The sequence below is a fragment of the Grus americana genome, chromosome 4 (genome assembly GCF_028858705.1).
Source record: "Grus americana isolate bGruAme1 chromosome 4, bGruAme1.mat, whole genome shotgun sequence".
In the NCBI taxonomy this organism is placed as follows: Eukaryota; Metazoa; Chordata; class Aves; order Gruiformes; family Gruidae; genus Grus; species Grus americana.
The window spans coordinates 41,885,161-41,900,147 of NC_072855.1; the positions used below are offsets into that span (position 1 = coordinate 41,885,161).

The window sequence follows — 14,987 nt, forward strand, 5'->3', positions numbered from 1 at the left end:
ATTCAGACTGTAATGATTAGTTTAGCTCTCAAAATTAAAACAGAATACGTTATGAAAATGTGGTTTTTACATGAGAGTAACCTCCTTTGCAAAGCAGGGGACAAATTCAATTCAACCACAGTTTAATTATTAATCTCCTACAAAGTTACAATGTGATCAAGCAGCTTACTGAACCTGAGTGGTCACGGTAGGACAAAAGCTTGCCTTTGTCCCCAGGGAGTTGGTTTTATGCCCTGCTATATATGAAGCAATATCAAACTATAAGGAGCACGCAATCCTCTGCCACACAAGGCAATGGAGATTTGAGAGTTATAAAGGTATCACAAGCAGTAACAGATGATTTTACACATATCACAAGGTGCTATATTGGAATTGTCTCCAGGGAAACCATCAGGGATGGCACCATACTCACTGCACCAGATTCCAGGCAGAACTTCGAGTAGGCTACAAATGGTCATTGCCTGGATACAATAAAAACCCCACTGAAACTGTGTCAGCTTCCTACTTTGCCAGCACTTGCTGGCACACCAAATACTGGAATATAAATGATTACTTTATGATGAGGAGGAGACACAGAACAAAATGTGAAGCTGAAGAGGTGGTTTTGTTGAATACAGAGCTGCCATGAATGCCTGATGCAGCTGAACAGCTATAATCTCAGACCAAGTGACAAACAGGCAGCAGTGACAGCCTGCATCAGTGTGTGGCAGAAAGGCTGCCCTAGAGAGGACCATGAAAAGGACAACTGTACAAAATCTGATGCTATGTAAGATACATAAGTCTGACAGCAGTGGGGAAGGACTCCAGCTAGTATTATGATGTGGGTAGCATATAACTATTCTAAAGGAGAACTGAAATACCTCTTTATCAACACTCAAAACTTTTCCAAACTTCCACTTCTCTTTCTTCCCTTCCTTCTCTAGCATATCACACAATAAGCTGCTACTTCTAGCTATGACAATAACGATTCTCATCAGCATAACCACATGCAAATTCTCATCATTTACTGCCAGTTTCTCAAAGTGTTATTAAATTTATTTTCAACTCAATAGATTTTGTTAAAATCCTTACCATAATATAGATTTTTTCATGACAACATTCTAACCTCTAAGCAGGAAATCATCATTACCCTGATAAATTGTAGCATTTAGCAAATGTAGCCTTGTGGACATACCCAATGTTCAAAAAGTATTTCCCCTTCTCTGCTCTCCCTTTCCCCTAGTCCTCAAGTTTTAAAGACTCTTTCATAGAATCACAGACTGGTTTGGGTTGCAAGGGACCTTAAAGATCATCTAGTTCCAACCCCCTGCTGCAGGCAGGGACGCCCTCCACTAGACCAGGGTGCCCAAAGCCTCATCCCACCTGGCTTTGAACACTTCCAGGGAGGGGGCCTCCACAACCTCTCTGGGCAACCTGGTCCAGTGCCTCACCACCCTCACAGTAAAGAATTTCTTCCTAACATCTGATCTAAATCGACCCTCCTTCAGCTTAAACCCATTACCCCTTGTCCTGTCACTACACTCCCTGATAAACAGTCCCTCACCATCTTTCCTGTAGGCCCCCTTCAGGTACTGGAAGGCCACAATTAGATCTCCCCAGAGCCTTCTCTTCTCCAGGCTGAATAACCCCAGCTCTCACCCCGTCCTCATAGAAGAGGTGCTCCAGCCCAATAATCATCTTTGTGGCCCTCCTCTGGACTCACTCCAACAGGTCCATGTCTTTCTTGTACTGGAGTCCCCAGAGCTGGATGCAGTACTTCAGGTGGGGTCTCACAAGAGCAGAGAAGAGGGGGAGAATCACCTCCCTTGAGCTGCTGGTCATGTTTCTTTTCATGCAGCCCAAGATACAGCTGGCTTTCTGGGCTGCAAGCACACACTGCCGGCTCATGTTGAGCTTATTGTCCACCAATACCCCCGAGTCCTTCTCCTCAGGGCTGCTCTCAAACGATTTTCTCAGGCAACAACTCAATGCAAGTGCTTTTCATCAAAATAGAAGCAACCTTAGTCTTAAAAACCACCACAAGCACTTAGCACACAAGGCATATAGGCACAGCCTCTAGCTGTTATGAGACAACAACTCCATTTTCCGTATGTACACACCTGAGCCATTTTGCAGCTGTAAAGAAAGTAAAGCTTTCTTTTTGTTACGTATGAGTTTGCTTAAGGCTTTATTGGAGTGGGAAGGAGATGGTAAAAGTGGCAGGCAGAACTTTTATTATTACTGTTACTCCAAACTAACCCTGTTACTACAGGGAGGCAAATAGTAATACACTGATCCTCTCAGAGGCTCTATCAACTCATAGGAATCCTTACAAAGCAAATTCAACGCAATCCTTCCATACTTTGCAAAACTAAGGTAGCTGGCATCCTTTACTAGCACACTCTTCTCCAACAGCATCTTTAACAATCCTGTATTGTCAACACATAACTAGCGAGCTGCTGCAATCACAGACTGCAAGCTTGCAGACACTAATCTTCCAGACAATAAAAGCAACATGCTTCTTCAGAGAAAGGAGATTGTCTTTTTTAGATGATTCAGTTGCTCTAAGTCTTGCCTGAACTATCTTCTAGGAAGGCAGCTGACTTTTGTTGTCCTTCCATGCATGTAACTCCAAGCCTTCAGCACAATCCTTTCTCAGCAATCAGCTCTGGCAGTGCTGAAGAAGTGCTTCAAGTGAAGTTGTTTAAAAAAAACAACCACCAAACAAACAAAAAACAACAAAAAATTAATAAAGAATATCACATCATGTTGAAAGAAAAAACCTGTAATAAGCATTAAGGTTAACAGTAAAACACTGTACTTTGGGACACCTGACCAGGGTGAGGTACAGCAAAACCAAAACAAAAATGCTACATTGACAAAACTGGAGTAAGTGAAGTTGACTCCAACACCATAAACCAGCTCTCACCTCTGAAGAACTGAGGGGGTTGTTTGTTTTTTTTTTTTTTTAATGAGAATGAAAAAAATACAATCCAAAATTGCTTGAGAGGACACAATGCCTGACAGAGAAAGCAATCCTTACCATATTGCTTTTCTTCATTTCCCTCTGAACATGAAGTTATACTGAATGACTGTTAGCTCCCAACACTGATACAACCTCCTGCTTTACTTAGCTAGTCCCTCCTGACAAAGCAGGAACAAAGAAATTACAGAACTAATATTTTGCTATACTCACACAAGTTGTTTCATATATTGCTCCTTGCCTTATGTCCCCCCCGAGGCAAGCAGTATTTCTTCTTCCATATTCTATATATGTGCCTTCCTACAAGTAGTGTTCAATCTTGACTGTTGTTGGAACTATGATAAACATGACAAAAAGCTGATTTATGCAGATCACACACAGCATTTTCAGGTGCCATGCAGAGCATTTTCAAAGGCAGCCTCACCTCTAGTATTGAACCCATACTCCCTTGTCCTTTTGCAACGCAGTGGATTTCTTTCAGATTTGAAAGCAACCCTGGGCAACACACAGCTGATGAAAGTCTTTTTTTCTTTTTTTTAATGAAAAATACCTAAGTTTCTAGCTAATTTGTTTAAAAAGATCATGTCAGCAATACTTTCAAAACACAAGGAGACCATTACTAACTATTGACTGTGGTACAGTTTGAAACTTTTTCAAGATAAAACATTTTAAAGCACTAACAAATCAAAACATGAGTTGCTGATATTCATACGCTGTTGCATTTTTCACTTCACGGATCTCTCAGAACAAGTCCCCAGTAAAGGGACCCAGTAGATTATAAAGATCTTCAGGGTCCTGCTATCCTGTCCCTGACATGAAGAAATGAGCCAGTGGACCTGGGTTCTCACTTCCTCTTGTTGTTCTCTCTTCTGGGGAGACAGTGGATTCCAGTTTCCATACTCTATGATTTAAAAATCCCACTGAAAGTACACTTAAAACACCCTGAGTTAAAGTAGTAAGGGAGCAAGTGCTTCACTGTTACCTAAATAGTTTCACACAAGAAAGGGGTTTTGCAATATACTTGATGCTCCTGATTTCTGCAAAACTGTTCAACAATCCTTCCCGACTCTTTCCTTGTGTGCAGTGTTCCTTCTTTTCTCACAAAAATAATGAGAAGAGAAACATCAAGGTTTAAGACAAATACTGCATTCTGGGTAATCAAGTGGTGCACGACAGATTTTTATGTGGTTTTCCACCATGTGATTATCTGAACAATTACCCAGTATCACCTAGAGAACAAATCCACACAGCTACAGCCTCCATAGAGAATAAGGTACAGAACTGAGACATGAACGGCTCAAGAGGGTGGCTAGCAGAGTTAACAAGGGACCATAATTTTATGATAAAGTTTAAGACCCCTTTTATATGCTAGACAGCATATGATATACATCTTCTGAATGCACATCACAAAATACACCGCTCTGTCTCAAACCTAGCATGTATCAGCTTACTCCATTTTATGAGATGAGACATATCTCTCAGGACACAATAATGCTGAGCTGATCTAACAGACTGCTGCCGTGCAAACAGGAGATCTTGCTCCCCTTGCATCTCCCCCCCATTCTTGGTCACACACTCCCACTCTCACCCTTAGATCAGCTCTGTCACCCTTGGATCCGACTGCACAGTAAACCAATCAAACGTGCTAATCCAACTAAGCAGACAAAACTAACAACAAAAATTTGGCCATTATACTGAACTGGAATCAAGCTTCTATGCTGTCAGACAAGAAACAGAGCTAGTGCAAGAATGAGAACTAAGAGAATAGATGGGGAATGACAAGCAAGTTCTCCCCTTCCACAGCAACAAACTGTCAGACTGGTTGTACTGAAATATAGAAATGCACCCTTGGGGTCTTGTTAGATTTTAATTATGTCTTTCTGCTGGAAACAATTCAAAACTTCTACATAAATATTAACATCCAGACACTATACTGAATGAAATGGGTATTACTGTATAGTTCAGTGAAGCTCAAAACTCCTGAAGGTGGCTATGTTTAAAAACATTTCACAGTTGTGAACATGACAGACAATGTCAATACTGGAGTCAATGGCAGAGCAGCAACAGGACCCAATTTCTCAAAGGTACTTCTCTACAAGCTATGTTAATTGCCAACTCATACAGCAAGTACACACTAGTCTGCTGCTGCTTACACCCCCCTTCTTCTAGACAGTGCCCAACTACACAGTACTCCCCTCAGCAGCCATCCCTCTGGCTGACGGCAGTGCAGTATGTTTCATTTGTATTACCCAAGCATTGGGAAGGAAAAAAAAAGCGCACCTCTGTGAGGGAAAACAAAGCTAATCGGTTTACACCAAAGGCTGGAATGAGCTCTCCCTGACATGACCATCCAAACCTGCTGAGTGCTAAAATCAGCAGGGGCTGTAGCTTTCCGGAGGCCAGATACTAATCCAAGGCTTTGCTTCACCCGTGTGTCCTTGGATATTAGGTAGCAAGGGGAATGGAGGTGGGAAAGCACCCTGAATGCAACGCACACCATAAGGATCATTTACACTTCTAACAAAGAAGATTTGTATACACAAGGTATACATTAGTGTCTGAGCTTCTTTCTGTCTCCATGTTCAGACCTCAAAATATGAGGCTTTCAATTAAAAGAAAAGACAAGAAAAACACATCAGTTCATTTAAATTTGTCTGTAACCACTCAAGAAGAATCATTAAAGCACTATTGTCTTTTCCTGGCTAGAAGTAATTTTCACATTTCAGAATCAAAAGCACAGCAGCCATGCCAGAGTGCTATCATTCACTACTGTTAATGATCAATGATCTTAAAGTCTTTGTAATCAAGTAATACGTTCCTCTTTGTGTGTAAGTGAATTTTCAGCCAGTCTCCTCAGCTGGCTCTTCTAAACTGCATCACAGGCTTAAAAGCACAAATTGGTCTCTGCATTGTAATCAAAATGCATACAAAAATGACAAAACTATATATAAGCTGACAAAAAAAAATCAGCTGGAAAAAATCTGATAGGTGGGAAACAGGAAGACTCCCAACAAGATTTGAAGAACAGGGAAAAGAAATAAAATGCTTTACCAAAGCACTCAGTGATAATCCTCTCCATTTCTTCTGCCAAAAAAAAATAAAATTAAAAAATCTGGGTTTAAAAATAACCTTCAGAAAAGTAGGAGTTAAATGAAAGCTGAATAGTAGCACTTCAGAGTTAAACCAAGACTTTTGAAGACTTGCATCCACTGCAAAAGCACAGGAATCTGAGAAGGCAAAGAGGAGGTCAAGTATTGCTCAGTGTATATAGCATAATTAAAAAAAACCCCAAACATAAATAGCTTTGGCTTTTTACTTTAGGTGGAAGAAACACTTCTGATTCTATAAATCAGCAGAAAAAATGGATCTATTATTACAGATTTCTTTTCTTGTAGTCTCAAAGGCAGAGTGGACTATATTTATTTAGTTATGTCCATAATAAATACGGACTTCAGATATGCAAGTGAAGAGTGTGGGATCCCCACACTACTAAATTTACAACTTCAACAGACAATGAACAGTGCAGAAAGGAGATGAGAAAAATAAAAGGTATAAAGATACATAGCTAGATAAAGCAAACACTAGAAAAGGGAAGTAACCTATCATCTAACAACAGCCAAGCCAGTAAGAGCCAGAACAACAGAAATTTAGATAATCAGATTTCTAAGCGCTGCTCCTGCATGTACACAAGAGCTACTTACATGTTGTTTTGGAGGGCAAAGACAGGATGCAACAAAAATAATAATTCTGCTAATAGGATTACCCCAACCAGGCGACGTTCAGGCCCAAGGAGGGCATAATCTTGGGTTGTTCATTAGCTAATGTGTCAGATAATAGTACATCTCAAAATGATTTCCAAAACTGAGAAATACGTGCCTAACAGAGAACCTTATCAGTCATACAGCACATGCTGACAGATAACCTGTAACTACCTACAAAAAACTGTAGTTATATCTCATGGTACTTTCTGTTAATCAAAGTCAATATGCTAAACTCATAATTGAAAATCCACATCCCCTTTTTATAGTAGGAATCTTAAAACAAAGTGCAGCAGAAATTCAGTGCCGTAACTATGCTGAGTTTCCCCAAGTACTGCTTTTTCTCAAAGCACTTGATGTCAGACAACTATAATCGTCTTGATCATGTTTTCTATCACGAGCCTGTTATTAGTCTAAAAATTAATTTTATTACTCTCCCTCTGGTACCAATAAAATTTCAGGGTCAAACTCTAGCTCTGAGCATTTGTACACAACTGTCACACCCATTTACTTCAAAGGTCATGCTGAGAATTTCAGTCTCTAATGACTTTTGATTTACCTACTAATTCTTAAACATGAGGCCCATGAGCAGAAATGCAGCCTAAAATACTTAAGTATAACTATAACCACTCAGAAGATCTGAACTGCCTCAGTATGCATCTGACTCAAACTCTTCCTAGGATATTATTAAACATTCTCTGCCCCACAGCTTACGATAACGGGAAGCGGGGTGGGGAAAGGTTTCCCCAATGTTACTATTAATAGTAACCAAATTTACTGGTTATTTTGGTGTGCTCTTTATATACGTAATTTTCACATCTCCTGGCTACTGACTCAATCACTGACTATTAGTGGTACATCATTTCATTTATTTTGCGTGAGGACCTCCAAAATCTAAAATCTAAGATGTGCTTATCTATATGTAACAAATAAAAGGAAGTTAACCCCCCTCATGCCTGCTGAGGCTCAAATCTTGCTACTGGTAGCATGGCCACTAGACAGGTACTGCTATTGCTAAGATTTCAAGTTTTTAAAGAATGGTAAAATGAATGCTTATTTAAGAAAAAAAAAAAGGGGGGGGGAATCAAAGAGTGTGAGCATGTCTGTGAATGGCTGAAAGACAAGCAAGATACTGGTAACATGGAACTTTCAAAAGGGTCAAGCTAGCAAAAATGATGCAAAAATAAATCCAAGAGCAAAGAATTAAGCAACATAAACATATATTCCAGCATATGATTTATTGTATTAAAAATTCTTATGAAAAAGTGTACATGTCAGTTACTTCTGATGTATGCAATCCTAGATCAGGACTTTAAAACCCTTTCTGAAGAGAGAACTAGTACTTTTAACTCTTTTAGTTACCAGAGAAGAGAGTAGAAGTGAACTGTCTTCCTGTAGTTTTATTTCAGCATATCAGGGAGGATAAGGAGGTCTGGAACAATGGATTTAATACTACATAAAGAGAATTCTCAGGGCAGAGCAAGTTAAAGGAACTCCTGATAATAAGTATTCAATAATATCTGTATTTTTTCCAAAGAGATAATGATGACTAATCAACATTAAATGATAAACACGATTAATAAACACATACTTTAAAGTCTTTCCATTTGATGTTTCACAGTGTATTTGCACTGAAAAAAAATTCTTAATGCAAAGCAACGGGTCAGGCTTTTAATAATAATAATATGTTAGAATACTTTGTATTTCATCTCATTGAATGTTAGTAAAGGCCGTTAATTAAACCTCAAAGACCCCTAATGATTTAAACAGTCATTTCATCATTGCTGAGGTACAGGCACTCTGGGTGAGCCACTGCAGTCAATTAGTGCAACAAATGCTTTGATGTTACGAAGCAGTTTTGCAAGACATGAACGTTACTCTGCAGGACAGAAGAGCTGTCGGTATGTGAATAAGGGAAAAAATTCCACAGGCTTTAACAATTAAGCTTGATTTCTCAAAATATGTTTATCCATTTTCTCTTAGCTTGTTATTACAATGCTCTGAAATCTACACAAGAGAAAAAAGTCTTGGTAGTATCCTTTTCTAGACTCACAGGTAGTAAAGAGATGTCAAGACTTTAAATTTCTGGTTTTGTCTGTTACCATTTTAAGCCTTATTTGAATAGAATACAGTAACAGATTTCTGTGGTATTGTAAAGTCAACTGGAAACACAAATTTTGATGAACTCTCTGGAACAAACTGGTCTAGAGACTCAATTTTCGTATGAGTCATATGCACTTGACAAATTAAGATTTGCAAGAGATTATGGTAACACTGTTGGTTTGTTGTTGTTGTTGGTTTTTCCATCTAAACTCCCTATAGCAAACTGAAGAAGCACCAGTAACATTGGTTTTGAAACACAGAATACAGGAAGTACAAGCCCTAACGGAATTCAGTGAAACTGCAAAAAGTGACAAGTCACAACTGGGAATTCTCTTGCTGGCTTCTGGCGGCGCCACCACAATGGGAACACCTAGTTGAACGACTGTTTTCATTACAGTATTTCTAAACTGTGTATTTAATAGCAATACTCCAAGGTGCCAGACACCATTTTGCACCGCAAGTATCTCTACTTTTTGTATTGTAAAATCAACTAAAATCTGGGATTTTCTGGGAATATACAGCTGATCACATTTCAAGGTCTAACTGTAATTTGCAGAGTTTGAAAGTGTAACAGTAGGGCTGGTTTGCAGTTTTCATCTTTAAAACTACCTACACATCTACACTCACAGAGTGGTTGAAGTTGGAAAGGAACCTCTGGAGGTCATCTGGTCTAATCCCCCTGCTCAAGCAGGGCCACCTACAGCCAGTTTCCCAGGACCACGTCCAGAGGGCTTTTGAGTATCTCCGAGGAAGATTTCACACTCTTTGGGCCACCTGTGCCAGTGCTCAGTCACTCTCACAGTAAAAAACTGTTTCCTGATGCTGAGGGAATGGCCCACGTTTCTGTTTGTGCCCATCCCCTCTGGTCCTGTCATAGAGCATCACTGAAAAGAGCCTGTCTCTGCCCTCTTTGCACCTTCCCTTCAGGTATTTACATACTTGATTAAGATCCCCAATTCACACCTTGCAAATGTTCTAAGAAAATATAATCCTCAATTTCTCAGAAGTGATTCTGACTTAGAGAACTATCCAGCACCTGCTATATAATAATCATCTGGACAGAGAAAAATTTGCTTAAAATACTCTAAGCCATATTAGAACTTGTTGATATTCTTAACCTATGCTGATAAACATTCTAAGAATCATAAAAAGACAACAAATAACCTTTTATGTAAACTACTGAAACACAGACTAAAATGCTAGATGAACGTAAAAAAAGGTGTGACCTAATTTATTTGTTTATAGAAATAAGAATTTACAAGGTAAGGTGAAACCATAAATTAACATAGAAAAAAAAAGTCAGCTTCTGTAAATCACATCTTAATTCTCAGCCTACCTCCTTCTCTAATGCTATCACCAGCAGCCATAGATGTTGACAACTTCCTAATTTTAGAGTAACTGATTTAAACAAAACTGAAGTGAGAATTTACCACAATTACTGGTTTTAAACGCCAAAGCGTAACCATCAAAACCAACAAAATAAAGAGTTACATCTTCTGAATTGGAATGCATAACTTAAATTTATTCCTACTATCACTTCTCCCAGTACAAAACCAAATCTTCATAGCACATATTCTGCCTTAAATTTACAGTAAGAAACAAAAGGCAAGCTCAAAAGAAGATTTTTTTCCCCCGAACATTGATAACACTGTTTTCTTTGTAAAACTGCTTCCTTATAAGCAACAGTGTAAAGAACCTACCACAAAGCTCCAGTTTCTTAAGAGCTCATCAATATTGACTTAACTGACATATTACAATTGTATGGCTTCCCCTTCACATATCAAAGACGTCAACAAAGAGTCAAGTCTAAAAGCACGTATGGAAACTTCAAAGCTAGACAAACACTGTTCCTATTCAAGTTACTGAAAGGCATGAAAATAGCCTACTTTAACTCTTGCCAAATCTGTCACGGTCACTCACAACCATAATTTTCGGGTTTTGTGCAAGAGATGGTTTTATTTATTTAAAAAAAAAAAAAAAAAGAGAGAGAATGGAAAGACTGCCACATATCGAAGATGGAGTCACAAGCCGATGAGATGTGAAGCAGGACTAATCTGCCCACAGAGCAAACAATTACTGACAGCACAGGAACCAGCCAGAACTGAATTCTCCTCCTACATAAGGCATCAGGCTGGCAAAACAAAGCAATGCGATAATTAACAAGCCTTTACATCTCCGCTTCAAATCCGAACAGCAAATCTCACACATCCAGATATGCAAACAAGTAACTCAAACGTAAATTCACCATACCTCGTTTATGCAACTCCCTGAGCGGAATGCCGTCTCCTCCCCCCCCATCGTAGGGCAGATACGGATCAGAAGAGACATCCATGGACGTGACGAACCCCAAGCCCGCCTGCCGGCTCAGAAGGGCCGCGGCATTTCTTACACAAGGGCGGCCGCGGGGGACGCTGCCATGTTTGACCAGGATCCGGCCTGCGCGCCGCCGCCGCCTTGGCGCAGGAGCCGGGCTCTGCCCCGCCGCTGATGTCAGCGCGGGGCGGCCGCAGCCGCTGCCAGTGGCTGGGCGGGCGGCGGGCGCGGCCCCGCGGGGCGGCCCCGGGCCCCGGGCGCGGCCCCGCTACCTGCGCGCCGCGGGGGACGCTGCCGCCAGGGCGCTCACTGTTGCGGGTTGTTTCGGCACCGCAGGAAATCGAAGGCACGCGGTTCATTGCTGACAGGAAGACGAAGAAAAGAGCCCGTTTGCAACTTACGGGTGCGCAGGGTTTCGGCCCCCCTCCGCCGGCACTGTCCCCGCCCCGTCCTGCGGCTTAAGCGTCCGAGGGAATGGTCGTGGGGACATAGACATACGAACGACGGAAGTTCACCTGCACACGTGAAGCTGCCAAAACTGCCAGCCTGTTCAACAGGTGAAGGGTGGGTTTACTGGCTCAGTTAAAAAGGCAAACCTGCAGTTGGGTGCGTGAAATTGAAGACAAGAAAGATACTTGAACTTACTTCGTTCTCCCCTTCTGGAGCCACATCAGCAGAGACTGTTCAAACAGTTGCCATTGCATCTTTTTTGGGAGGGACATAAAAGATCAAAATTCATGTATTACCACTGGTGCTGGTGGGAAATCCTGTCTCCTAGTAATTTTATTTTCTCTTTTCAAACATCAAAATGATTACCACCGAGGAAGAACAATGTAACCCACTAAAAGCCAAGTGCTCTGCTACAGGGGTGTCAGCTTACCCCACTTTCACCTCCACCACCCATGCATGTTGTAGAACTTTCAATTCTACAGAAGTGAAGGTCAGATTTGAACATATGTAATCAAAAACATTAAAGCAAGAATTTAATTATCTAATTAAATGGTCTGGTGTCTCCAATTTTTTTTGTGATGATTCTTCTGGTATCATAATAGTGTAACATCCATACTCACATTAAAAAGCTTGGGGGGGGGGGGAAGGGAGCAAATGCAATAAACACAAGGCCATATTTAAGCTTGCATTACTCTACACATTGACAAAATGCTCCGAGTCCCGTAAAAGTCACAGACTCAAAATAGACAACCACCCACACAAATGTGAAACAAGGCCTTCATGTGATCCATCATCAAATAGTGACTGTTACAGCTTTGGCAAAACCTGAGCACTTCAATAATGGATATCTAAAGACAGGAAATCCTACACTGACTACATAATTGCTTGCATTTGAAATGAATGTTATTATATATTGTATCCATATATTAATTTATGTTTACTGTATGATCTTGTACTGGTCCTATTGTGCAATTACTGATAAGAAAACTATTTTACATGAAATTTCCATATTTAGTTCAGTTATAATGAAATATATAAGACGTGCACAATGTTTTTTCCCCTCCAGCAGGTAATATAAAATTATTGTTCCCTGATCTATTATTCTTAGTCATTTTAAGTGTTCTGCTTCAGTAAAATGTGTCATACATTAACTATGCTATCACTTAAGTTGCAGAGATTCTTTTTTGTCAAACTATATAAAAGAAAAAAATGCTCTCAAGAGCTGAAAATGGATATGCAAGTCATTAGACATACTGCCACAGTATAGCACTTTAATATATCTTGTACATATGTGTGTGTATACACACAAACACACAAGATTTACATAACTGAGGAGTCCCAGTGAAATTACTGAGACTACTTACGCTTAGCGAAGTTGAGAACACTGCATGCCTGCAGCACCAAGGCCCAGCTTCAGTTTCATCCACACAGGACACAAGGACAGGAATTAATTTTATTATGTATGCCTTTTCACCTCTGTAAGCGTGACAGACAACTACTGTAGTTTTCAAATGCATTAGTTTCTTCAATAGTTGTCCAAGTACGTTCTTAGGGAAGTTATTTCTTTTATAAGGCAATGCCAATGTTACAAACTGTGTACTGTAAATGATCTTTTTGAGCACAGAGTAGAAAATAAAGAAATACTAATTTTACTTCAGAGACCTGTCAATATATTAAATCTTAAAAATATGGTTCTAATACAAACATTGAGAAAATGCTAGTATCTCTACAGATGGAAAAACAAGTGAGAATGAAGGAAGGGAAAAAAAGAGCATACAGCAAAACATATTTTAAAGCCCTAAAGTCTATCTTATCTGCAAGATAAAGGTAATCCTTGAGCCACAGATACTCAATTCTAAAATACAGGTGTCTTCTACTATGTTAAACAGACATCTCCATTTGCTGTCAGCAAACAAACAACAACAAACTTAAGCACCTCTGAACTTTAAATTATCCACATTACTTTGATTTAATGAGAAGTACAACAGAAATCCCCAAGCATTCTCAACTCCTTATCTCAACAGCACCTGGGAAGAGTCTGTAATCTTATTGTAAGGCTCTAAATAAAAAGTCATTCACAGCACGAAGAAATACTACAACAATTTTTGTAGCCCGAAGAAAGAATTATTACAGAATGAACTGTTAATACATTTATTATATGTCAATTATATAAGACAACACTATAAATTCAACTTCATATTTGAGAGAATATGAAATAAAGGATATAAAGGACTTATATTAACACAGTCTAAAAAACCACTGCTAGTTTAAGAGTTTGACGTGGTTACCGAAGGCCTGGAATGTCTTAGAAATGATAGTAAAAATCACTCACAGCAAATAAATGTCTAACTTGTTGGCCTCAACTTGTTCACTGGACTAAGGCACATGCAAAATTTCTACACAAGTCTAAAATTCAGTCCTAGTTGGAAAAGATAAAGGGTATAACTGGTTGGGAGGGCATATCTGATAAACTTTAGATATGAGGGAAAATAATGACAAGTCTGCAGTGTAAAACAGATACAACTACATATGTGCTACATAAAATTTCAAAAGTCTACCTAATATTAAATTGTAACAGCTCCACCAAGGTCACTCCTTATGGAGTGGCTGCCAAATACAGTCCTTTCTTTATCTAATCTTAAAAAGCAGAACAGTCATTTTCCCTTCTCAGTTACCAGCAACTTGTGTTCTCATTGTTCATAACCACTACCACTGCGTGTATTCCCTTTCCTATAATACAATGAAAAGTGGTTTGTTTTTTAAGCAAGAGAGAGAGAAAGATACATGCTAACTTGACCTAGTTAAGCCAGTCTTTTTTTTTAAAAAAAAAAAAGTAAAAGTCTATACAATTTCATCTTTCCAAATTACTCTTTTTCCATCTGGTTTGAAATACTGTCTGACTTTAACTGTCTGATAATTTTATATTCAAAGGAGTATGTCAGTTATTTCTGTTGTGAAGTTCAAAAATTCCAACACTGTAGTTAGTGAAATGGTGTCTCTAGTTAACTAGGTATTTGGAGTGTCATAGAGTACATAACATTATGAACACTTGTTCTAAGGCCTAAACTTAGTTTTACAAATAGCCTTATTTTCAGTGACTGAGAACCCCTTAAAACGGCCAATTTAGCACATAGACCAGCTCACATGTAAAGAGCAGGTTTGTACAGCAGCTTCTTTCAAGATTTCATCACAGTAATTATAGACTAAAGCCTCAACCCCAGAAATCCTCCATGCCCAAATAACTTCACACATCTGAGTGCTCCCATTGTTCTCAACAGGCACGTACGGTGGTTAACCACCACTTAGATGCATCTATCTTTGCAGAAAAGGGCTTTAAGTCCATTGTTGTAGAAATAGCACAATGTATATGAGTGACACACCTTTAAAGCATACTGAAAATG

At 39.4% G+C, this 14,987-nt stretch overlaps 1 protein-coding gene across 7 annotated transcripts in view; it reads right to left on the reverse strand.

Annotated features, from left to right (window-relative positions):
• Positions 1-14,987, reverse strand: part of CLCN3 (chloride voltage-gated channel 3) — a 68,289-nt gene that overhangs the window by 26,965 nt on the left and 26,337 nt on the right. Inside the window, exon 1 of one of the 7 annotated variants that reach the window (XM_054823282.1) lies at positions 11,074-11,538. The exons of 5 other annotated variants lie outside the window; for them this stretch is intronic. In XM_054823282.1, coding sequence (XP_054679257.1) covers positions 11,074-11,155 — 82 coding nt within the window. In that variant the 5' untranslated portion in view covers positions 11,156-11,538. Of the gene's footprint in view, positions 1-11,073; positions 11,539-14,987 lie in introns of those variants that run through there. One more of the 7 variants, XM_054823286.1, reaches the window with a different exon arrangement.